The sequence below is a fragment of the Oryzias latipes genome, chromosome 2, assembly GCF_053564925.1.
Source record: "Oryzias latipes strain Hd-rR chromosome 2, Olatipes_Hd-rR_3.1".
Taxonomy (NCBI): domain Eukaryota; kingdom Metazoa; phylum Chordata; class Actinopteri; order Beloniformes; family Adrianichthyidae; genus Oryzias; species Oryzias latipes.
The window spans coordinates 49145527-49171843 of record NC_136238.1 but is presented as its reverse complement, the minus strand read 5'-3'; the positions used below and the strand labels follow the sequence as shown (position 1 = coordinate 49171843).

General features: G+C 41.8%; 3 protein-coding genes across 8 annotated transcripts in view; 1 reads left to right on the top strand and 2 right to left on the bottom strand.

The window, feature by feature from the left end:
* LOC144988961 (NLR family CARD domain-containing protein 3-like) overlaps nt 1-26317 on the top strand; it is a 204062-nt gene that overhangs the window by 163454 nt on the left and 14291 nt on the right. The window lies entirely within an intron of this gene.
* The window catches only part of LOC144989066 (NLR family CARD domain-containing protein 3-like), a 45819-nt gene that overhangs the window by 15039 nt on the left and 4463 nt on the right, over nt 1-26317 (bottom strand). For 2 of the 3 annotated variants that reach the window (XM_078940939.1, XM_078940944.1), the window contains exons 1-5: nt 2450-2615; nt 1408-1545; nt 1218-1325; nt 561-680; nt 70-125 (exon numbers count right to left, since the gene is read on the bottom strand). In XM_078940939.1, coding sequence (XP_078797065.1) covers nt 70-125; nt 561-680; nt 1218-1325; nt 1408-1493 — 370 coding nt within the window. In that variant the 5' untranslated portion in view covers nt 1494-1545; nt 2450-2615. Of the gene's footprint in view, nt 1-69; nt 126-560; nt 681-1217; nt 1326-1407; nt 1546-2449; nt 2616-26317 lie in introns of those variants that run through there. The other variant, XM_078940940.1, reaches the window with a different exon arrangement.
* On the bottom strand, nt 15439-25603 carry LOC144989173 (uncharacterized). The gene is made up of 2 exons (XM_078941334.1): nt 25432-25603; nt 15439-19913 (listed from the first exon to the last, which is right to left on the bottom strand). The coding sequence occupies exons 1-2, from the start codon at nt 25601-25603 to the stop codon at nt 18652-18654; spliced, it is 1434 nt and encodes a 477-aa protein (XP_078797460.1). The 3' UTR covers nt 15439-18651.

Sequence of the window (26317 nt, the reverse complement as noted above, 5' to 3'; positions counted from 1 at the left end):
AAGCTCCTTCATGAGTGTTCCACATGTTTCCAGAAGAATCCATCAGCAGATGATCAGGGTCTGACTCACCAGCTCTGGCTCTTTCTGCAGACTGGGGTCCGCTCCTCTTCTTCTCTCTGTGGACACTAAGGAGAAACGTTAGTGAACAACAATCAAAGCAGTCAGTGGGAAGTTCCAGACTGACTCTGATCATGGAGCAGATCCTCTCTGATCTTCAGACTCAGATATTGGGATCCAGACTGTGCTGAATGTGAGCAAATGTGTTTCCAGGTGAAACCAGAGCAGATCTAGTCCATCTGAAGGTCTAAATGATGCCTTAGCTGTGTTTGGAGCTCATGTCTGGACTGAGCTCAGAGAAAAGTTCAGCTGTTTGCTTTATCCTCACAGACTGAGCTTTGTGTCCTCCAGAGTTGTCCAACTCTTTTCTTTCCTCTCAGACCTAAAGCGCTCACAGCAGATGGTTGACCTTCCTGGATGGATCAGCTGATGTTCTTGATGAGAACATTGTTGTTCCTGCTGAGAGCTGAACTCTGCTTTGTTCACTAGAAACTGCTTCTTACTGTGAGTCTGAAGGTCCTGGTTCAGTTCTGAAGTCTGGAGGTTCATCTTTGGACCAGTCACTCTTCATGGAGCCACAGCTGGAGGCTGCAGACTGGACTCTCTGTGTGACCTGTTGACCTCTGCAAACACCAAAGCATCAGAGTGTTGGAGGATCTGCTTCTTCATGAACAGCTGATGGACTTTGACATGAACACAGACTGAGTTGTTTAGTCTGGAATAACATGACATGTTTGGATCAACAGTTTCCAGCTTTCAGCATTTTCTGTCAGTCAATCCAGACCTTTTTTCTAGAAAAGCTGATTCCAATTCTCCATGTAGAAATGGAGAAATTCTGAGAGCAGAAAGTCCAACTAGAACAATGTGATGTTTGGAAAGCATGAAAATCGGAATCCTAGGAGTCTGCAGTGATTCTTCTCATTAGACTGGAGCTGCTGTCAGTCAGAGTCAGCAGTCAACATGTTTTCTTCTCCAACATCTCTGATGTCTCTCAGAGACTCTCAGAAGACTCAACTGAAAAGATCTCATCACACACATGATGCTCCAAGTGAGTCTGATCAGAGAGATCCAGAACTGAACCAGACCTCAAGTCCTTCATCTGAAAACTGTTGATCATCTGAACTAGAATCCAGCCTCCAAAAACTCTGACAAACACTCACTGGTCCACTGCTGGATGGATGTTCTTGAAGTTAGGATTAACATCCCTTGATCTGTCACTCATGGACCCCCAGCTGGATCCAGATCCATATCCAGGTCCAGGTTGGTTCCTGTGTAGAATGAAGGTTGCTGGTGTGAGTCCTGAGCTCTGACATGGAGAAGATCATGGACAGTTGGAGATGTTCATCTCACCTCTGAGCTTTGCTCTGGTTGTCATGGTTACCATCTCTGCTTCTAGAGGGAGGGGCTCCCTCCTGTGGCTCCTCCCACTGATCCATGCTGCTGGATTGACTGGATCCACATCAGCTCACACACACCTTCCTCCTTCACCTGCAGAGGAAACCCTCCTCATCATCATCATCATCATCTGTACATCAGGATCAAGTTGCTTCATTTTCAATCCTCAACAGTTTCATCAAATCTTTATTTGCTGCAGCAGAAAAGTCTTTCTTCTTTCATTCAGACGATGATTCAAATGTTCTGATCAGTTCTGTCTGCAGCAGCATCAGGACTCTGATTCCTGCAGGACTCTGTGGATCTGAACCAACTTCTATTTCTGATGGTTTTCTGGACTAAAACTAAACATCTGGATGAACTCAGAGTTTCCTCACTGACATTTGACCTTTGACCTGTTTTCCTTCATGTCCAGAATCCAGTCGAGCCGCTCTGAAGAAAATCCATGAAGTGAGTTGAAATCCAAACGTATTAAAGCAGAATTGAATCAACATCAGAGCAAAAGCAGCAGAAAAGGATCAAAGCTGTTCAGATGCTCTTCCTCACATGAGAGCCTCTCATTTCATCTGATGAAGATCAAACATTTTCTCCATTCAGACATCAAGCTGCACTTCCTATTCCGCCCTGCAGAGGTCAGTGATTGCAGATCCCAAAAGCCTCCGTCTGTTTGCAGATGATCTCATGATCTTTACTTTGTTTCTTTGTTTGGTTGAAGGATGAAGAAAGAAGTAAAGAAAGAAAAATCACAACCAGATCAAATAGGATTAAAAAAGCTGAAGCTCAGATGATTGATCCTCCTTTCAACTCCTCCAAATCATTTCATCACTTCATGATCCAGAACTCCAAACTAATGGATCAATCTGATCTGATCTCAGCCAGGATCCTTTAGATTCCAACAAAGAGGCTCCCAGCTGAGTCCTAACATTCAAGAACTTCTTCTGAAAGTCTTTGAAATGCAAACATCCACATTCTTTCCATCCCAGCTGTTCCATCAACTCACCCCTCTGAAACAAATGCAGCTGTTCTTTCTTTGACTTCTTCCTCTGGATCTTTGGAACCGCTTTGTGTCCCTGAAGTCCAACCGGCTCCAGTTTCAAACCAGTTCTGAATGCAGCCAGGAAGCAGATTCCTGTGGACTTTGGACCTGAAGGACACGGTGCATTTGCTGCTTCTTTGCTCCAAAGTCTGTTTCCATGGCAACAGCAGGTTGTTAGCTGGTCCCGCCTACAGCAGACTGAGCAACAGTTTTGTCTCCTTTGCACATGTATGTAATAGATTACACTGTAAATACACTCAGCCCTAAATGTAAATATATAGTATTCCTGTACATTTCTAATCAAACAACCTGGAAATCTGGACAGAACTGTTTATAGTAGAACTACCTTGTACAGTAAACCCTTGATTTTCGCGGGGGTTACGTTCCAAAAGGAACCCGTGATAGGCAAAATCCGTGAAGTAGAAACCTTTATATTTTTAACAATTATTATACAATTAAATACTCTATTATACATTGAAAAGAAAGAACAAAGCATTTTACAGGCTCAAGCACCAATAAAAGTACTTTAGAAATGTTTTTTTTCAACAAATAACTTCTGTACTCTACTGTCAAATAATAAGTTTAATCATCAATGTGAACAGAAGGCTTCAAATCGCGGAGATTAGCCCCGCCCACCGCGACCGAAGGAATTGGATTAAACTGGAGAAAATGTAAAATGATTATGAAAAAGATACAAAGTACAGTGGGACAAATAGTGACTCAGGTGTATTTCACTGCTCTTCAGACTGAGCCGCTGCATCCTGACTCCGCTCTGCAGTGTTTTCTTCATTTGAAGCCCGCGGTGCAGCTGTGTTCAGGAGAAGAACACAGTGATTGGCAGTTGTTGTCGCTCTTTTTTCTATGGGTTTTAGAGAAACTCGAAATTGCAAGAGAATTTGCACGTACGTAATGTAAATTTGGCGAGCTGTCTTTTACGTACGTGTACATATTAAACTGCAACGTTATTGACGCACAGGTAGAGAAGAAGCAGAGTGACTTTTTAGCCAATCAGAATGCAGAACACAATGCACGATGCAAATCCGTGAAGTAGCGAAACCGTGAAAAGTAAACCGCGTTATAGCAAGGGATCACTGTACATTGTTTTCATATCTAACTCATATTTATTTGTATCTTGAACTTCTATTCATGACATGTTTCTATCCTGCACTTTACTGCTTGTTGTACTTTGGTTAAACACAAACTAACCATTTAGTTTCTTGTACCTGTTTATGTGTAACGACAATAAAACTGAATCAAATCTAATCTCTGTTGGAGCAGAACAGAGCTGCTCAGAGGTCAAAGGTCAGCTGCTGCACCTTTCTGTGACTGCAGTCCTTCACCCGCTGACACGCCCACAGGACACCTGAGCATTAGCTCCGCCCCCAGCAGAGTCTGTGTGGGAGCTTCACTCTGCACAGGAGCAGAACCCTCAGCTGCTCCTCTTCCTCTCTGCTGCTCCTCTTCCTCTCTGCTGCTCCTCTTCCTCTCTGCTGCTCCTCTTCATCTCTGCTGCTCCTTCAGGGGGCAGGAGGAGGCGTCACCTCCAGACAGCTGGGATCCTCTGAGGATTGGGTTCTGTTAGCAGGTTAGTAACTGCACTGCAGTGATGTGTGGAACCTGGACTACCGCGTCAACTTCACCTGGATAAACTCCTCCAGAATTAAAGAAGTCAACCAAACAATTCCTGTTTTTCTGACTTCAATCTCATCAAACACACAGCTGGGAGAGATCGCTGCATTTATTTAGACACACCAATGTTGATCCATCAAACACACCAAGACATACTTTTTTTATTTTTATTGAAATATAATCATTACAAAACTCTCGCAGACACAACACACAAAGATGCAAGGCACAGCTCTTTTCAAAAACAAAGATAAAAAAACAAAAAAACACAAAGTATCATGTATAAAAGATATTTAAAAAAATCAGCATAAATTCAAATACAAGGCAATCAACAATCTGGACCCTAGATTTGTAACCATTCTGTAGCAGAGTTACAAATGTCATCAATGAAAGGATTTGAGTTGTGAATACATTTCAATGAGGATAAATACAATTTGACTTCATTTTGAAAACACAGGAGGTTCGGCCGATCTTTTTTCCACTTTTTCTTATGAATATGATATTTTCCCAAAAGCAGGAAGATGTTCACTAAGTTTGTTTTGGCAACTTACTGATATAAGACAAAATATATTTTTCTGTTAATTGTATGTTGTTAATGTTTTGACTAAGCCAGTTCTGAAAATCTTGCCAGAATCTTTGGATCACTGGACATGAAACAAACAGGTGTCTGGTTGTTTCTGGGGTTACATGACAGAAATCACACGGATCAACCTCAAAGCCAAATCTGCTTCTCAATGTCTCTGCCGAAGGGTAATAATTGTTTATCATTTTGAACTGCATTTCTTTAATTTTGGGGACCACTGCCCATTTTAGGAATTTCCAAAGTTGAGCCCCTGATGTGACTGACAGGTGTCTCAGTTATTTTATATTTCACTTTTCTATTGAAGTCATGATATAATATACCTTTAAAGGATTTGTTTAGGTATTTATTATCACATTTTTTTCATTAAGTTTTATTTCTCCTATTACTAAATTTGGTAGTTTAATTTGAACATAGGAAGACAGTATTGTATTTTTTATTAAATGTATTAAAGCAATTGGAATTTCTCTGCAGGTTTTCTGGAATTCTTTGGTTGTGCATTCAATATCATATTTACTTTTGAAGTCTTTTAACTGAAGAATTTCTCCATTTGAATCAAGAATGTCACTTACAAAAAGAATCTTGTGGTCAAACCAATTTTGATGAAAAATGGTCTTCCTGTTTGTGGTAATTACTCTGTTGTTCCACAGGGGGGCGCAGTGAGGGGTGAAATTTTGGTTAAATATCTTTTTCCAGTGGAAAAGTACTTGTTTGTGAAATTCTGAAATCTTTATAGGAAGTTTGGAAATTTCAAAGGCACATCTCAGCAAAAGATCGAATCCACCGACTTTATTGAAGATGTTTTTGGGAATATGAAACCATATTGAATCAGGATTAGCCATAAAGTATTTTAACCATTTTATTCTAAAGGTTCCAATCATTGATTCAAAATCCGTCGTCCTTATACCTCCTAAATTATATTCCCTAATTAGTTGAGATTTTCTGATGTAATGGGTCTTATTTCTCCAAATAAATTTATAAATAACTGAGTTAATCTTTTTAAACATTCTTTGGGTTAATGTAGAGAGATTGGCACGGATATATTAATTTTGAAATTCCCTCAGATTTGGACAACAAATTTCTTCCAAAAATGGTTAGATCTCTGATTAACCAGTGATTGAATGATTTCTGCATTTGGTTAATTTTTTCCATTATGTTTATTTCTTCTCTTTCTTTTTCATCTTTATTTAATTTAATTCCTAAATATTTTACTTCGTGTTTTGTTGGGATTGAAAACATTTATTTTTCCAGACAAGAGTACAGGGGTAGTAATTCACATTTTTGTAAGTTTAATTGAAGACCAGAAGCTTTTGAGATAATGGATATAATTTGCAGGGCTTTCATTACCATGTTTTTGTCTTTTAAAAAATACTGTGTCATCTGCAAACTGGCTAAGGCGGAATTCAAAATCAAAAACCTTAATGCCTTGAAAATTAGGGTTGTTTAGAATTAAGTATGCTATGTGACATTTATTCTGGGTGTTAGTTCTGAGTTAACAGTGATGTAACTGTAGATTTCAGTATAGAACATTCTTATAATTGAGCAAAATTTTTTTCCAAATCCAAAACGTTCCAGCGTTTGAAATAAAAAGTTATGTTCTACAGAATCAAAGGCTTTGAAATAGTCAGTAAATAAAATGAGACTTTGTTTCTAGCATAGAATGATAATCCATCATATCCAGAATTAATCTAACATTATTATGTATGTTTCTTCCTTTTATAAAGGTAGATTGAAAACTATCCACTACTTTGTCTAGAACCAGTTTAATCCTGTTTGCATAAACCAGAGCCAATAGTTTGTAATCATTACACAGCAGGGTGATGGGCCTCCAATTATCTAACTTTGTCCTTATTTGGTTTAGGGAGTAAGATTATCAGTCCAGTTTTCATAGATGGAGTTAGACAACCTTCATGGATGCAGTCTTTGAAAGCATTAATCATTAAATCTTTAATGTCCGGCCAGAAAAACTTTAAAAATTCTGTCGTCAGTCCATCTATTCCTGGTGATTTGCCATTGCTCATATTTTTCAATGCAATTTCAATTTCTGATATAGTTACATCTTCGTCTAAACTAATTCTATCGACGTCTTCTATCTTTTGGATGTGTTCTTTAATTTGGGTAAAGAATATGTCACAATTTTCTTGGCAAAAATTTGAGTTATATAAAGTTGAGTAAAATGAAAATATTTCAGATTTAATTTGCTCTGGGTCTTCAATTAATCTTCCATTTTTGTTTATTTTACCTAACTGTTTTTTTGTTTGTCTCCATTTTTCTAATCCATAGAAGTATGTTGTGTTTTTTTCTCCCTCTTCAATCCACTTAGCTCTGGATCGTATAAACGCACCGTTTGCTTTTTCTGAATAAATCTCATCAAGTTGTTTCTGGAGCAGGTTTAACTCGGCCAGATCTTCCTCTGAAGGATCAGTCTTGTTGCATAAAATATTCATCTTTCTGACAATTTCCTTTTGCTTCATTTTCCTATTTTTACAACATGTTTGCCAATTTCACCTGCTATACGTTTGCTTTCAAATTTAAACCACTCCCACTTCCCTTTGTTAGTTATTTCCATTCCCTTGACTTTCAAACATAGAGATTTGATCTTCTTAATAAATATATCATTTAGTAAAAGTTTATTGTTGAATTTCCACGTGTTGTGAGATGGGTGTGTATTTTTGCACAGTTTTAGGGAAAGGCTGATGAAACAATGGTCAGTAAGTGGAGACGGTTCTATTTGACAGTTTCCTACATGAGCAGATAAAGGTTGAGAAATAAGCCAATAATCTATTCTTGATCGCTGGTTAATGTTTGATGCACTAATCCATGTATAGTTTTTAGATGTGGGGATTTTTAATCTCCAGAAATCAAATGTGTTTGTTGACAAACAGAAGTTTCTAATTATATCATTGTATTCTGGTTGTTGTCCTTTAACGGGTAATCTATCAAGTTTGAAGCAATGTTAAAGTCTCCTCCAATAATTATTTTATCTGTTGCATGAGAAATTTTCCATTCCACCAAAACATTAGCAAGTTTTTCCAACATATTCTTATTTTGTACTTTGTTATTGTCCCAATATAAAGTCAGCACAATGATGACTTGCTCATTTATTTCAATAGCTGCTAACAACCAGAGGCCTTCTCTATCTCCAAGATGCCTCATTAACTTCCCTGAAAACCTGTTCAACAGAATCCTGACTCCTGCTGAGCGGCTCGTGCCGTGTGAGGAAAGGACCGGATCTCCCCATTGTTGTTTCCAAAAGACTTCATCTGCTGGACCTGAGTGGGTTTCTGCAGTAAAATCAGATTTGCCTTAAGTTCTTTACAAAATAAAAAGAGTGCCTTGCGTTTTGTAATCATTTTCAAACCTCTGGTATTTAAAGAAACAAATAAAATAGACATGAACACTGAGCAGAATCCTTGGTGTCTAAATAAACGTTGAGATTTCCTGAAGACGCAGGAATGAGCAGAATGTCTGTCCAAAACCATAAAGCAACATAAATGGACCAATTTCCCCGATAATAGTAAAAGTTCTTTTTTTTTTTTGCTTTTTTTTTTTTTTTTTTTTTGTTATCAACCTTCAATTTACAACATTTTAATGCTCAACAAAAACAGACCTTGAAGCTATGGTCTCTGGTCGTCATGGCATCACTTTCCTCCCGTCAATCAGCGCGTATCCCTCCTTCAGAAAGGCTCTCTTCCCGCTCCGTCTGGCTTGTTCCACCATCGGCCAGAGTTTGGCTCTTGCTTCCCGATCTTCTTTGGAAAAGTCCTCCCTGAAGTAGATCTTCATCTCTTTGCAGACTCTGGCTTCCTTGGACTTCCTCCACACTTCGTCTCTCACCGTGTGCATTGCAAACTGGATGATTATGGCTCTTGGCATGTTGTTATTCACTGCGGCTCTTTTTCCCAGCCGATGAACGGTGTCGACGGTGTCCCGGAGCTTCTCCACAGACATCGGAACCACACGGGTGAGGATACCGAGGACGACCTCTCTGGTGTTTTCCTTGTCTTTCTCTGGCACCCCCATCAGCTCCAGCTCCCATCTCCTCTTGTATCTTTCGCTCTCCAGACATTTCTCTCTCAACTCTTTGTTTTCTAATGTGAGATGCTCCACACGTTCTTGCAGCTTCACAATATTTTCTTTGTTCTCTTTTGTAGATTTTCCAATCCCATCCATCCGATTCTCTATGCCTTTCAATTTCTTTTCCAAGTCGTCAAATCTTTTCAGAGCTGTTTGGATTTCATCCATACGTGAATCAAGGCCGTCAAATCTGGTTAGAATGGCCTGTATGGCGTGAGTGAGGTTGCATTACTAGCGCCATCTTGTTTTTTCGTGGCTCCTCGTTTCTTCATTCTTTTTGGGTTTGGGCTGTCTAAGCAGATCAACTCCATTTGCACTGTTTCTTCTTCCTCACAACTGTTTTCATGACTCCGGAGGTCATAATCATGGTCGCTAACGTTAGCTTGCTTTGGGTTAGCCATTCTTCATGCAGTAGAGAAAAAACGTGAAAAATATATCCAGAAGATATGCATATTTTTTTTCTTCCTAATATTGGTTTTCTGACACTTCTGGGGATGGTTGGTCTCACCACAATTCCTAATTGGAAACAAAAATTGGTTTCTCTTTCAGACCCTGCCTCAAACACCGCCACTCACTCCGCCATCTTCCGGAATCCCCGCATAACCTGCTTTCTGGAATACACCCCAGGGGCCTGTTTCAGAAAGGAGGTTAAGTGTAAACTCTGAGTGCGTTAACCCTGAAATCAGGGAAACCCTGGGTTCTCCGTTTCAGAATGGGAGGTTTGTTAAACCAGAGAAAGCAGAGTAAGTCAAACCCGTTTCTGAAAGAGAGCTAACTTATACTCGGAGTCAGTGTCCATGGTTACTTATGCTGTGAACCTAACCTGGTCGGGAGCAGGTTTTATTCTCTAAACTCAAGGTTTCTGCCGGTCCCCTCCCCTTTTTAAAGACGAACGACGTATTTTTCGCTTTAACCTTCATTGCCCACATTTCCGTCACACAGAGACGGTCTAAGTGACAAGAATGGCTTGTTCTTTTTTGGAGGACCCAATAGACGAGGAGGCTGCATTAATTCATAGAGAATTATATTTACGTAGTACGAGGATTTTGAGACCTAGACTGGATTTTTTGTCATTTCCCCATACGTTTTTGTTTGAGCGTTACCGTTTTTCGTTGCAGTCAATTACATATATACAATGAAAACAACATTAGATATGTATTGCTATGTAGATGTTTCATATGTCAAATATTGTCAACAAAGCCTACATCCATGACATGCTCACATTTGACCTGATTGAATTATGTTGAGGGGCGAGTGCAGGTGCAGATGGGGGGGGGGTGTGAGCACGGAGCAGAGGTGTGTGCGTGGAATATATTGTGTGTTCGGAGGACAGAGCACTTAGTTAAATAAAGAGAAGGTGTCATTCCCAGAATAACTGTTTTGGAGTCATTCTTAATCCGCTCTGGAGGTTGAGGGTTTCCAACGGGAAGTGAACCCCGAAGGAGAATTCCCTTCGGCCCTGAAGGAAATCTCCCCTGCGCTTCTGACCACGGTCGGAAAGACGAGAGAAAAGAAAGGAGAAGTCTTCGCGCAGCGAAAGGTTCAACAGTAGACAAAAGTTCACTTTTAAAAACACAATTGCATGTATTAATATTAAACTGACCAACGTTTGCTAGAGGGGGAGGTTAACAATAAAGTCCTCTAAACATTACCGACGTTAAATGCATTTTCCCCCAGATTGGTTCTGTACACTATGCAGCATTTCATGCATTTACACCAGGAATAACACTTCAAAAGTACACCTAAATATCGCCATTTTTTATTTCACACCTTACGCTATTTAAAAAGTTATTACAGCCAATATTTTATAACAATTAACTTGCGCATTAACTTGAGCAGCTATGTTTCCCACGCTAACTGTCTCTGTTTTGCAGATGCAGCGGTGTTGCTTTTCTTCTGGAATATGTGCTCATATTCACTGTAACTCTGCAGCAGCACGTCAAGTTCAGCTGGAGAAAAATACGCAGACCTCTTTTTTTCACGGTTGCCATGGTGACTCGTGATATCTGCGCTCCATTGATAATGGCTTCTTATAGACGCGGTGCGCACGCTTACCTCCGAATCAGTCCACTCAGAGTTGATTGATCTAACTCATCAGCTTCTCTGAAACAGAAAACTCAAAGTTGTTAATCTCCCGATTGACCAACTCAGAGTTCAAGTTCAACCTCAGAGTTGGTTGAACCTCCTTTCTGAAACAGGCCCCAGGTGATCTGTAGTTCGAATTTGGATTAGAAATGAGAAGGGCGACACCCTCTGGCTGTATCCAGAACTGCATCTGCTGCTCAGAAAAGTGTTGAAAAACCTCAATTGTGTCTGTAAAATGTCTGCAGCTTTTTTGTCTGCAGACATGAATAAAGTCTGGATTTGATCCTGAATGAATCTTCATATTTCTTTGTCCTTCAGTCTTTCTTTCAGTCTCAAACACACTGGTTCATTTGATCCTAATGAGAACATGTGTGAGGCTCCAACATGGCTGCCTTCACTGCAGCTTCCTCTTCACAGCATGTGTTTGTGGATCAACACACAAACAACAACAGCTGCAGGGGCCTGTTTCAGAAAGGAGGTTCAACCAACTCTGAGTTTTCTGTTTCAGAGAAGCTGATCCGAGTTAGATCAATCAACTCTGAGTGGACTGATTCGGAGGTGAGCGTGAGCACCGCGTCTATAAGAAGCCATTATCAATGGAGCGCAGATATCACGAGTCACCATGGCAACAGTAGAAAAAAAAGAGGTCTGCGTATTTTTCTCCAGCTGAACTTGACGTGCTGCTGCAGAGTTACAGTGAATATGAGCACATATTCCAGAAGAAAAGCAACACCACTGCATCTGCAAAACAGAGACAGTTAGCGTGGAAAACATAGCTGCTCAAGTTAATGCCTAAGTTTGCATTTAAATCATTGTCATAAAATATTGGCTGTAATAACTTTTTAAAGAGCGTACGGTGTGAAATAAAAAATGGTGATATTTAGGTGTACTTTTGAAGTGTTATTCCTGGTGTAAATGCATGAAATGCTGCATAGTGTACAGAACCAATCTGGGGAAAAATGCATTTAACGTCGGTAATGTTTAGAGGACGTTTTTGTTAACCTCCCCCTCTTGCAAACGTTGTTCAGTTTAATATTAATACATGCAATTGTGTTTTTAAAAGTGAATTTTTGTCTACTGTTAAACCTTTCGCTGCGCGAAGACTTCTCCTTTCTTTTCTCTCGTCTTTCCGACCGTGGTCAGAAGCGCAGGGGAGATTTCCTTCAGGGCCGAAGGGAATTCTCCTTCGGGGTTCACTTCCCGTTGGAAACCCTCAACCTCCAGAGCGGATTAAGAATGACTCCAAAACAGTTATTCTGGGAATGACACCTTCTCTTTATTTAACTAAGTGCTCCGTCCTCCGAACACACAATATATACCACGCTCCCCCCCCACCCCCCCATCTGCACCTGCACTCGCCCCTCCCCTTGTCTCTCGTGGATCGCACCCCGCTCAGCACACACACGCTGCAACACTACCCTTGTATTGATCAAGTGGTATAGGTTTATACGGGATTAAGAAAGTAAGCAGTGCTAGCAAATTGTGTTTCCATAAAATAATTGTTACATTAATCTAATTCAATGTCCCTGATTTCATTTTCACGTAGATGAAATCCTGCAGGAATTAAAAGAACATGGCAGCAGCTAAAAATGAAAAAAAAAATCGAGTCTTCTCAAAATCCTCGTACGAGGTAAATATAATTCTCTAGGAATTAATGCAGCCTCCTCGTCTATTGGGTCCTCCAAAAAAGGACAAGCCATTCTTGTCACTTAGACCGTCTCTGTGTGACGGAAATGTGGGCAATGAAGGTTAAAGCAAAAAATACCGCTTCGTCTTTAAAAAGGGGAGGGGACCGGCAGAAACTTTGAGTTTAGGGAATAAAACCTGCTCCCCACCAGGTTAGGTTCACAGCATAAGTAACCATGGACACTGACTCCGAGTAAAAGTTACCTCTCTTTCAGAAACGGGTTTGACTTACTCTGCTTTCTCTGGTTTAACAAACCTCCCATTCTGAAACGGAAAACCCAGGGTTTCCCTGATTTCAGGGTTAACGCACTCAGAGTTTACACTTAACCTCCTTTCTGAAACAGGCCCCTGGTGAGGAAGTGTTGCTGTTGTTGCCTTTGCCTGCTTCCAGCCTACAGGCACAGTTTTCTGCTCCATATGAGCTGGAAAAGAAAATGAATGACACCAATTTTAGGATCCCAACTCCTGACAAAGAGAAGAAATGTGGAGTTTGTCACGTCAACATGCTCAAGCCTTCTTTCTCCAGAGGGGAGTCCAACTGTCCTTCTAGTGATGCTCCGGTAGTTTCAGTCTCCATGTGTCAGTCACTCTGGGCCTCTCTGTGTCTGGACCTTCAGAGGAGCCCCAGCGCTGGTCTTTGCTTGGATTTGGTTTAGACTTGTTCAGAGTCAAATGCATGTTTTAAGGGGAGGAGGATTATTTTGTTGTTGCTGTTTTTGTTCCTATTCTTCCAATCCACTATATGTCCCGTGTTGAATTCTACTATTAAAATGTGGGAAACAAATGTTTCTCAAATCCAAATCAATCCAAAAGCCTGGAGACTGGATGGCCGTGGTCCTCCCTTTGACCTGGACACTGGTTGCCATGGCGACCTGCACACTCACCAAGCTGGAACTTAGAAGAAGAAAAAGAGACCAAAATGATTGATAAAGCAGGTTTTCCAGGGAAATCCCACAAAGTGCTTTCCAAGCTAGAACTAAGAATACCCAGCATGCATTTGGAAAAACTCCTTAGCTTCTTGTGGAAAATGATGAGTCATTGTAAAAGCATTCTCTGAATGCTCAGAAAACTTCCTCTAAGGTTGTGGTTGTTTGGAGAAGTCCTCCTCTTCAAAGAAGTTCTCCTGACCATCTTCAAAGCCACTTTCTGCTCTTTCAAACGCTACTGTTCAACAAAAACTTGGTTTCTGCCACAAACCAACCTTAGACGCTGAAACAGAATGAATCCAATGCAGAAATGTGTTGACACCTTTAATTCAAAGCTTCAATCAGTTTGAATCTCATGAAGAACATTTCAAAACTCCACATTTGGATCAGGCGTCTTCATCAGAGCACAACTCATGTTTCCAGGACTGGGACTCACCAATAGATCCTCATTTCCTTTACACAACAATTTCAGGATTTGTTGTCATAAAGTTGTGAGAAACTGTCTTGTAAAGTGTGTGGTGACGGTCCACTGTGGAAAATGACTGTTTGTGGAACATTGAGATGTGCTCAGGGATTTTGCTTTAGGACACTTTGGTTTCATTTCAAACGTTGGTTTCTCCTAAATCTACAAACTCTCTCCACAAACTGTCTCCTAACTCTCAGGGATTCCTGCTGCTGGCAAAACTCACGGCTCAAGGAACCACTTCATGAATCAGTCACGCTTTGGAATGAACTTTATTGAACAACATGTCATGGTCTGGAAGAAGCCCCAGTTCCAGCTGACAGAAGTCTGCTTCTGATCCATCAGATCTACCTAGCAACAGAAGCAAAGCTTCACGTGTTGCAGCAACAGTTTCCATGTTTGGGAGGATCTTCTGAAGAACAGCTCAGTTCCAGATCACATCATGATGTTTGATGTTTTCTTCATTCCAGGAAATCATCTGTGTCTCCTTTGATCTGTGCTGAGTCAGCACTTTGACTTCTTTTCAACTTTAGATCCATCATTTACAATCAAGGATTTATTGATAAATATGATTTATTGACAGAAAATAAAGAGTGAATGTATTTCTCATCCAGCAGTGATTGTAAGTCTTTTATTTTGAAATTCCTCAAGGATGATCATCATGGTGGGATTTCTAGATCTGCATGAACTCATCCTGAATCCAAAAGACACTGGAGCATCAAAGAATCCAACCCATCTCTGCCAACATGAGGCTCTTACTTTGAAAAGTCTCAGACTTCCTGCAGGGAAACAGGCTTTCTGCTGCTGCACTGACAGATGTGCACGAGCTTGAAAGAGCTTCCTGACTGAGGAGCTGCAGACTTTCTCCTGCAGAGCAGCAGCTGACTTCAGCGTCGTCATGGGAACACAGTCTGCTGCTGCTTCTGGAAACGTCTTCAAGGCTGTGGTGGGACTTGTTGGTCTGGAGGACAGATTCTGGGAGCAAATGCTGCTTCAGCTTCAAGCTTCAGCTCTTTTCTTCTGGCAGAGCTTAGAAGAAATGGAAACCTCCTTTGTTCTGACTGTTTGCTCCAAATCCCAGATTCAGGAATTCCTCCAAGAAGTTCAGCTCAGAGATCATCAGCAGAGAAAAGCCTGAAGTTCTGATGACAACAGAACATGATCAATATTATTGATCCACATGGAATCCAGAAGAAACTCTGAGGTGAAGACATGAAGACACAAGCTTCAGAGACATGAGAAGTCAGAGTGGATTCATTCTGGACTTTCTTCTCACATCTTCTCTTCACAACATCTTTGTCTTTGATCCTTCAAATCTTCTGAAATCTGATCATCCATGGATTGTTTTTGTGGGATCAGATCCAGAGTTGCTGAAAGTTCTGCTGCCCTCTGCTGGTCAAAGTGTCCAAACAGCAGAGGTGTTTCTCTCATTCTATCTTTCAGTCACAAACACACTGGTTATATTTTATACTATTAAACCTGTTATACGATATATAAGGCTTTATAACGGCTGTCTTTACTGCACACAAATTGTGTTTTATGAACACAAGTGAAAAAAAGTAAACAGTTCAGCTCAACATCAGATATTTCTGCTCAGCAGATGAACATTAGTCCAATAAAAACAGGAAAAACAGTTGTTCTGGAGTCTGATTCTGATTTTTAGATAAATGTGATATTTTTCACAGATATTAAAAAAGAAAAATGCTTCAGTCTCCATCTAGTCTAAAAGTTTAAACATTTATTCTCCTTATAACTCATTTTATGCTCACGTCTCTGAATAAATACGTGTTTCACAGTGAATGCAGTCCTTTGTATTTAAAGTTCCATGCAGATTTGGAACCAAAAGTATAGAACATTAATTAATCTACACTACCCGAGTAGGTCACATGCTCTGCTTTTTTGGGACAGAGTCCAGCTTTGGAACCTGCAGAGAAGCAACAAACAGCAGAAACCCAGACTGTGGGAAAGACTCCACACTTCTGACTGATGTTCACATCCACTTTATTTTTCACAGATAAGATTGGAACAGAACACTGAGAACCGAAAAGAACAGAGGAACAGTTCTAATGTCTACTAGAAAACATGAATCACAAGAACACCAGACACAAACACCAGTCTGGTTCTTTATCCGCCTCTTCCTGAATACATTTTTTGGGAAATCTTTTCCTCACTAAATGGTAGGAATGCGGTTCTACTAAGACTATGGATCGTTCCTTAGGTGGCGATCCAATTCAATTCATGAATCAAGCTCAATGGCTCACAGATCAAACCACCATTCTTGCTTTTTAACAGAATGTTTGTACAGTTACTATAGGTATGTATTTTTACTGATGTATAAAAAAGTTTAAATTATATGAATTAAATCAGCATCATTTAGAACCGAAGATCAAAATCAACAAAAGTGATACAAACACAAAGATTTATATAGAAAGAAAGAAATGGGGTTTGTTACTTTAAACAAGTTTCCATCAACATTCTGGTTACGTTCAGCAGTGACATGACAACAAAAACATAATTGTTTTTGGGTTGCACGGTGGTGCAGTGGTTAGCGCTCTTGCCTCAAAGCAAGAAGCCTCTCAGTTCAAGTCCTGGTTGGAGGATCTGAAAACAGTAGAGTTTGCATGTTGTCCCTGTGCATGTGTGGGTTTCCTCTGGGGACTCCAGATTCCATCCAAAACATGCTTCATAGATCGATTGGTCGGTCTAATTGTCCCTAGATGTGAATGTGAGAGTGCATGGGCCCTGTGACAGACTGGGTACAGGATGCCCCCTGCCTTCATGACCCCAAAAGGGAACAAACAGCTTAGAAGAGGATTCACATGAAAATGTTCTCCACAGCTTTTCCATCCTGAAAATTCTGCAACACTTTGTATTAAATCATTGCATATTGAAGCTGCTTTTCTGCGCTGCAGAATCTGCTGATTCATGGTGATTCCATCAGTGAGTGGATTTAAAAGAATGTGAGAAAAAATTTTTTCACTCAATGGTTACTGGCTCACATGCCTTGACAACTTAAAAACTGAAGTCCCTCCTTTAATCTAAAACAGCGTTTTTCCACCAGTGTGCCGCGGCACACTAGTGTGCCGTGGGAGATTGTCAAGTGTGCCGTGGGAAATTACCCTCATTGTTTCTCTTTCGGCTTTTCCCATCAACATTTCCCATCTCCAGGATTTCAGCTCTCTGTTCATCCAAACAGGCCCTGATAAAACACTGAGGAGTTAGGAATATAAAAGATCGTAAAATACTTTTTCTTTGTGTTTATTTAATTCTATTAAAGACATTTTGATAAGAATGACGGCACCGCAATTCAGCTGCAGCTCCGGCTGTATTTTGGAAAAGTCCCGTCTCCACCAATCATTCTTGGAGGCTTAATCACATGTCATCAGTCTGACCAATCAGAAGTGGTTAAAGTATTCACTTCCTTGTTCTGATTCTGCTCAAAGTCGCTCAGTTCTAACAAAAATACCAGCTAAAGCTCTTCTTTAGCGGTGTAGCTTTCCACAGAATCCGGTGTCAGACCGTGGAACAAGAGAACAAAACCATGAAGTTCAGAGACGCGATCTCCGCCGGCCGTTTAATGCACTACTTCTCCCATGATGCATTGGGTTGTGAGAGTGACAACGCACAAGGAGATCTGTTGTTAAACGTCTTGAAACCAACGAACACACTTCAAACTGTTTTTAAATCTTCTAACTTAACTTTTATTGCATCTTTTAGAAAAACAGCTGCAGTTTCCAGCTTTTTCTGCAACAATTATCTCTTTGAAATGCATGTGAGATTGTGGAGGGGCTGTAGATCAATACAGACTATGAGTTTCTCCTTTTTTTTTCATTTTTGGATGCTGGTGTGCCGCGGGATTTTTTTTAAGGTTAAAGTGTGCCGTGGCTCAGAAAAGGTTGAAAAACCCTGATCTAAAACAATAATGAAATTATGACAAAAAAAAATCAAAGGTGTTTATAAAACGTTTCTCATAATAATGTACACACTTTGACAACATAAACATTGTCTTAGCAGAAACTACAACATAGTCATTGAAAACGATTTAGGCAATTTTAGCAATGTGGAATGGTGCAAAATAAAATCAGTCAACCAGTCTGACTGAGATAATTTACCCCTCCAATACCAAAGTGGTCGCTGGCAGGAAGGACACAACGCACTTTGTAATAGGGGTGTGTATTGGCAAGAGTCTGGCGATACGATACGTATCCCGATATTTTACCGAAACAAGTTTTCTTTCTGTTTTTTTAAATATGACTTTGAAAAAACTCAACCTAAATTTTAATGTCTTCCACTGTAATAAAATGGTCAAATTCGGTTTAATGATCACAATGTTAAGCACTGCAATTGTATCTCATATATAAGTTGCGTTTACCAAAGCAAATTCATAGTGATTTTATTTTGGTAAGTTAAAATACAGAAAGGGAACGGTCAACATTGTGAAGATCACAAATCATTGGAAAGAAAAGGTTCAGAGCACTGTCTAGTGGGTCTAGATGACCCAACTCCCAACAGTAACGTGCCTAAAATAACACAAGGGTTAAACATGATCACTAAATGTTTTTGACATAAACATTTGTTAGAATTTTCTTTTTTTCCTGGACAAAGAACGTCGTTTTATTTAAACCTATACAATAAATTCACTAAATTAAAGTAAGGCTTGAAATATTGTTCTAATGTATTTCACTAAATTATTTATCACTGAGCCATTTATCAGCCATAAAAACTATCTCTCACCTGTATGAGTCTTCATGTGTATTTTTAGAATATATATTCGACTAAAACTGGCATCACATTTATTGCAAGGGAAAGGCTTCTCTCCTGTGTGAATTCTCATGTGTGTTTCGAGATTTGATTTATGACGAAAACTTTTATCACATTCTTTACAAGAAAAAGGCTTCTCTCCTGTGTGAATTCTCATGTGTGTTTTGAGTTTTGATTTTTCACTAAAACTTTTTTCACATTCTTTGCAAGAAAAAGGCTTTTCTCCTGTGTGAGTTTTCATGTGTGTTTTGAGAGTAGATATGTGACTAAAACTTTGATCACATTCTTTACAAGAAAAAGGCTTTTCTCCTGTGTGAGTTCTCATGTGTATTTTGAGATTATATAATTCACTAAAACTTTTATCACATTCTTTACAAATAAAAGGCTTTTCTCCTGTGTGAGTTCTCATATGTTTGTTGAGAATAGATATTTGATTAAAACTTTTTTTACATTCTTTACAAGAATAAGGCTTTTCTCCTGTGTGAGTTCTCATGTGTGTTTTGAGATTTGATTTAAAACTAAAACTTTTATCACATTCTTTACAAGTAAAAGGCTTTTCTCCTGTGTGAGTTCTCATGTGTGTTTTGAGATTTGATTTAAAACTAAAACTTTTATCACATTCTTTACAAGTTAAAGGCTTTTCTCCTGTATGAGTTTTCATGAGAAATTTCAACTGAGGCCGCCCACTGAACTTATTACCACATTTTTTAGATGCACAATATCTTTCATCAGACCCATTTTGGACATAACTTCTGTCCCTCGTCTTCCTCTGATCTCTGTTCTGTGGGTCTGTCTCTTTATCTGTAGTTGATGTTGATTCTGTCTCTTCATCTGTAGTTGATGTTGATTCTGTCTCTTCATCTGTAGTTGATGTTGATTCTGTCTCTTCATCTGTAGTTGATGTTGATTCTTCATGTTGGTTTCCTTCTTCATCCTGACTATCAGTTACATTAAAGCTCTGCTGATTGTTTAGATCTGCTTCACTGTTCTCATCTTCCTCATAGGTAGGAATCTCCATCAAGGTATCAGTCTCCTGCTTCAGATCAAGCTGATCTTCATCCTGACTGATGAAGATTTCCCCTGGTTCCTCTTTAATCTGTGGAGGTTCTGGTTCCTCCTGTGCCTCTTTAATCAGTGAAGGATCTGGTTCCTTCTGTTGCACTCTTAAGTTCCTCTGCTGGTTGCAGAGATCTTCCTCTTCAGTCATCCAATCCTGGGGGAGAACTGCAGGAATACAAACACAAGAAAAAGCCCTTTTATACTTTAAAATGAGTTTGTGTATTGACAAACACCAATAAAAGTCAAAATCTGCTCAGTCAGGAACCTTATAGTTGAAATTTTTAAATGTAAAATATGAAAAACTGTTCATTCCAGCGGCACTTGATGGAATGCCCATCCGCACATGGGGCTGGGATCACTCCTTCCCTGGCTCTGGGACAGGGCGGGGCAACCCTCTTGGGGCCCACGGTCACTCTGGGTGACATCCACCAGGTCTGCGGGGTCTGGGGGGGGGGGTGCTTTGTTGGCCCTGTCCTGTGGGGGGGGGGGCTGTCTGGAGGAGCGGGAGGGCCCACTATCGGTGCGGGACCTTGAAAGTTTGACGGGTCGGGGTCTCCACTGACGCAATCGGCTGTCGCCCCGGCTGGCTGCCTCACTCCCGTCGAAGCCTGACCAGAGTTCTCCCAGGGGCGCGGACCTGGACTTGCTCCGGGGGGCGGCGCTTTCTGGCTTCTCTCTCTCTCTGTGTGGGGTGGGTGGTGGCGGCGCCTCATGGGATGGGCCCCATTTACAGAACACAATTTCCAAGAGGTGGGGCGGCACACCTCCAACTACAGGGCTCCTGACTGACTTTTTTCACTAGGAGCACTGTGGCCCCCAACTGAAAATTTTAGGGGCACAACCAGCATAGGGACCTGGGCCCTATGCTGGGGGGGGGGGGGGGGGGGGGGGGGTAATTAGGGTGAAGGGGGGGGGGGGGTCAGCCTGCGTTGCACCTTGGGGGGAGGAGCTACTTGGCAGTGGTCCCCCTTCAGTGGTTGCCGTATGTAATAGTCCACCCCCTCTCGGTTTTATTTACACCGTAGACATGTAGGGCCCTTGGTAAGGGGGGTGCTTGGACATCACAGCAGATGTCCTTTAGCGCCCTACCTGCCAATTTTACCTGCACTGTAGACATTTAGGGCCCCTTGGTGGGGAGGGTGATGGGACATGACTGAGTAATCAGGAGATGTCCCCTCAGTTCCCTATCCGCCAATTTTAACTGCACCCTCAAATATACATTCCAACATAGACACACACACATGCACACACTCTCACAAACACACACGCACGCATTTGGTTTGGTTTGATTTGGTTTGAAATGGTTTCACAAGGAAGGCGAGACCTTGGACCATCTGTCCCCTACCCCATCCCTGGTAGGGGGTACTGGGCCCTTGGCGACGGTGTCCGTGTTCCCTGGATGCTGGTTTCCTGGGCCCGGCGGTCCTCTCTCCACGCAGGGAGAGGGATCCCTGAGCTTTCTGGCAAGGTCAAGACCCGGGGATCACATCACAGTTGAGCCGGGGGGTGTCCGAGTCCCTGTGTTGTGGGTTCTGGTCTTGCCCCCGAGCATTGGGCCTCGCCAAATTTCCAAATGTGGACGACCCTGCTCGGGGCCATGTTTACAACACCCCTTGTGTGGACCCCCTCTTCTCCTGGATGTCTTCCTCCTGGGCAGGAGCGGCTGGCCCCTTGCCTTGCTCTTTCATGGACCTTTGCTCTTTCGGGGCCCCGTGGGCGGTCCTGCTGGCTCTGGCCTGGGTGGCGGATGCATCGCCTGGGGGGCGGCTGCTGCCGTGCAGGCTCTTGGGGGCTCTGGCTGCCGCAGCTGCTAAGGCAGGGGTCTTGGTGTAGGGATAGCTGGGCGTTCCCCCTCCTACTTTTCACCTTCCATCATGCATTTTTTAGAGGAACATAAACACTCACTTGATCACAGCTGTTAGTTAGTGAACTAATATTTTGCATGGTTTAATGAAATATTTCACACTAGTTCAGGGGTGGGCAAACTACGGCCCGCGGGCTTGATCCGGCTCGCCCCCATGTTTGGTCAGGCCCGCTGAACAATATCAGAGACCTGTGTTTTTTTTTTTTTTTAATCTGCCCACATGATCAAGAAGTGACATGTTCTTCCCCCCTTCTGCAGTCTGTGCTCCAACCTGAATTCCTCTAAAATTCCTGTCAAACAGAACAGAAGACAGTCTTCCCTTTTGCGTCGCAGTTCATCTTTACCGGTTTGTCTCATTCTTTTAGAGTGTTTATGCTGCGTTTTTTAAACAGCACCCTGTTACGTGTCCTGATTGGCAGGAGACCCTGTCAATCAATCTCCTCAGTCCGTGCCGTGTCTCCTGTACGCGGAGCTCTTCATATCTACAGAAATCTTTGATCCATCAGATCTTTGTTTTCAATCTAAGATCCTGGACTTAATTTCCATGAAAGTTTGAGACTTCAAACAAGAGAAAAGGATGAAAATGTTCATGTCTGTCTGAGAAAAGTGTATGTAGGCAGTAGGGGTGTAAGAAAAAATGGATTCTGAAAAATATCGCGATAGTTCATTTGGCAATACTTGTATCGATTAAAAATGCTGCCAGATCGATATTTATTTAATTATTTGTGAGCGTCCTTCAGCGCCTGACTCTTCTTGTCCACTTCACCCTCCAACCGCTAGTTGGCATCAGAGAACACGGAGCCTCTTTGAGCAGCTCTACTCTGCACAAGACAACAGGAAGCCTGCAGCCAGAGGCAGCTTGTTCTGTTGTTATGAGACATGAAATACTTAGTTTTTACTTGGAATGGATACCAAACAGAAACTCTGAGCCATGTTGCTGCCAGTAAGATATGAAAACGTGGATTGCTATGCTTTTTAGCGGCTCAGATAATATGAGGGAAGCACGGCTGATGCGATTGTCAGCTCCACGCACAACACTAAAAAAAATGTCATTCATACAGACTGGCGGGCCGCATAAACATTAAACTTTCATATTAAGGCAGGGGCCGCAAAATATTATCTTGGGGGCCGCAAATAGCCTGCGGGCCGAGAGTTTGAGACCCCTGCTGCAGACTCTGGCACTGGTACACTAGCTGCAGGTCGGAAGAATGAATCAATAGTTCACTTGCTCATAGCTCAGACGCACATATCAGGTTGTGATGATATTTGTCTCCGTTTCCTTCCCACAGATGTTTGCGTGCACTCGATTATCTCTAGGCCCCTCCCCCTCCACACATTTCAGCCACTGACAGGGCTCCAGACTGCGACCATTTGGTCGCATTTTGCCACCAAAATTTGAGAGTGTGCGACTGAATCTTACATCCAGTCCACATGTGCGACCAGTAAATTTGCCTCCCCCACCCTCCGTATTTTCTATACATTAAACGTGGAAGGGGCACGTCAATGATCAATGAAATAATCAATGAGACGCGATCGCACACGCGTTTCACAGTGATGCCTGTCTGTGAGGCAGCCACTGCATGTGAGAAGAATAGGGAAAGCCACTGTAAGTGGCTAAATGCGTGGAGGGGCCCAGAGGGGCCTAGAGTGCGCATAAACATGAACATAAACTGCGCGTAAACATCTGTGGGAAGGAAACAGAGACAAATATCATCACAACCTGATATGTGCGTATGAGCTATGAGTAAGCAAACTATTGATTCGTTCTTCCGACCTGCGGCTAGTGTACCAGTGCCAGAGTGTACAGCAGGGGTCTCAAACTCGCGGCCCGCGGTATGTATGAATGACGTTTTTTTTAGTGTTGTGTGCGGAGCTGACAAACCAACCAATCACAGTGGGGTAAATGAGTCTTGGGGGCGGGACATTGACCAGGCTTGAAGCAGGGGAACATTTAAGGCAGGACACCTGACAGCCCCCTCCCCGGACCACATTAAGGAGTTCCTTACTTTCCTTTTTAGAACGTGTTTATTCGCTCGTAATTTTCTAAATACAGGCAGTCAGTGCTGAACTTTTCTCTGGGTCACACAAACCTGGAGGAGGGTTACGGTGAGGCACGCGTCGGCGTATCAACCCCGACCAAACGGTTCTCGTCTGCGGCTGTCAGTGCCTCACACCGCTCCCGCAGGAGATGGTCCGCTGAGGAGAATGAATCTAACGGGGTTTTAACTTTAAACACGTGCGAGAAACGACAAGATTTAGTCTTAGAAACACTTAAAACACGTGGGGAAAATGCAACGTTAGACGACAGACGTGTTTAAGATGAACCAGCACTTCGCCAGGATCGTTGGGGAGACCAGGCGGGGGGGGGGGACTGAAGGAAAACAGGAAGTTGGAGATGTCCTTACCATTCAATTTAGTTTTAATGTGCCTCTCCCCCTTTGTGTAATCTCTGTTATTATATATTTTATATTTATTTGAATGTTTTGTAATGTATGTAGCCTTTTTTTAATCATTTGGTATTTTAAATGATTTTAATTAATCACTCAACTACAAAAACCCATCAGGACACATGTCCCATAATGCATTGTTTTGTAGTCTGTAGGGCAGCTTTCTGTCAGTTCAGTACTAAATTTTCAGCTGCGTTCGCTCAGGTTGGGGCTTTGCTCCGCCCCTTTCTCGTGATATTTTTGTGATGATTGACAGGTGATGTTGGAGCAAAACCATACGTCACTCGACAGGTGATCTGCGCAGCGTTTCGTCCACCTGGGTGATCTCAAACACGCTTATGGTCCATCTTGGCTGCACATATTTGGTGATAAATTTCCATCCGTTTTCTTTACTATTTGTACTGTCATGACAGTGATGGTGCTGTCAGTTTACCTGTTGTTGCATCTTCAAAAGTGCAGAATAAAATGTGACACTGAATTAGAAACAGCACATTGTAATTTCTGCATCTATTATTATAGTATTTATTAGTAATACAGTGGAAATTAGTAGATCTGGTTAGCATGTTGATTAACGGTATGCGCCCCTAAATTTTCTGGTTGTGCCCCTAAAATTTTCAGTTGGGGGCCACAGTGCTCCTAGTGAAAAAAGTCAGTCTGGAGCCCTGTAGTTGGAGGCGCGCCGCCCCACCTCTTGGAAATTGTGTTCTGTAAAGCTCGACACTGCTGCCGTGTGTGTGTGTGGGGGGTGGGGGCTACCAGCTAAAGTCATTGTTTGATCGCTACATGGAGCGGTGTCAGTGTATATCTCACATACAGAGCATGGAATACACGAAGAATGTTGTGAGATCAGGATTATTATTTTGAAGAGTTCTGTATGGTAATCATGTTCAGAAAAGAAAACACAGGGAGCCGCATCACCCTCTGCAATTATAAGGGGTAGGGGTGAGTTAAAGCCTCTCCCCCACCTCTTTACCTGTTCAGATCCTGCAGCAGAGAGTTGTTTTCCCCCGTTCCCCTTCAGTGTATTCTACACAGAGAGCGCAAAACACGGTCATCATAGCAGCAGGTTGACGCCATAGTCGGAGCGCCCCACCGCAGATTTCATCAGTTTGACGTGGAAATCTTACAAAATATAATAGTTTTTTATAAAAAAACACAGACAACCGCGGCACAAGGGTGAGAGAGCCGCATGCGCCTCACGCTGATTGGCAACCCTGGTCTAGGCTAGCACCGGTTTCAGCACCCACTTAGTACACACCCCCGCACGGACAGTAAGTTAGTGTAGAACCGCCACTGAGTGACAGACGGGTACCCAAAAAGAAGAGCATGAAGCTCTAAGAGCTTCTCTGTCTGTGTGATGAAGGTGACATACCTATGTGGTGGAGCTGCAGCTGTGGTTTCCAGATGACATCCAGCAGTCTGCGCTGACGACAGAGCTCCTCCTCGTACTGGACGATGGTTCCTTCACAGAGTCTGCAGATTTCTTCAGCAGCAGCAGCTAGTCGCTCGCTGATCAACTCTCTCAGAGACTGAAGGGAAGACATGGTTCCTGCTCCGATCTTCAGCTCCAACTCCCACAAACACCGCCGTCCTCTTCACTGCAGCTGAAGTTAGTTTTAGGTTAGATATTCGACAGACATTCAGCGCGGATCTCCAGTAGGGTCTCTTAGGGACTGTCAACAAATTAACAAGCGCATGAGATGGATAAGATTTTAGATCAAACCCAAGACTAAATGCTTTGCAAAGATAAATTAATTACTATAAAACATTTTCTCATGTTTATGTCTAAATAATCTATTTCTTTTGCAACGTTTTAATGGGAAAAGTTTTTCAATCATAGATGCTCAATATTTTATATTTTATAATCTAATCGTTTCTTCTATAGCTCCAGAACCACCTGACCCAAAGATATAAAACTTATGCCGAATTGTGGTACTGACACCCCAACATCAGACACACCTCTTTGTTTTGTAATCAAATATGTTATATATTTTATATGAATTTTTATATCAAAATTCCAGAGGTTTGCGTATAAAAGTTGGTCATTTTCTTCAACAGCTCCCAAACCGTACAATCCAAAGAGATGAAACCTAAGCCAAATTGTTGTACTGACATCCCAACATCAGACACACCTCTTTCTTTTGTAATCAAGGGTGTGAAAACTTTTATATGAATTATTATATCAATATTCTGGAGGTTTGTATATGAAAGTTGGTCATCTCGTCATTAACATGACGAGGACATCGAGGGGATGACGC

Coding starts and splice junctions, on each gene's coding strand:
- LOC144989173 (XM_078941334.1), bottom strand. CDS start 25,603: ATGTCTTCCCTTCAGTCTCTGAGAGAGTTGATCAGCGAGCGACTAGCT. Junction 19,914..25,431: donor GCTGCAGCTCCACCACATAG/GTATGTCACCTT, acceptor GTATTCCTGCAG/TTCTCCCCCAGGATTGGATG.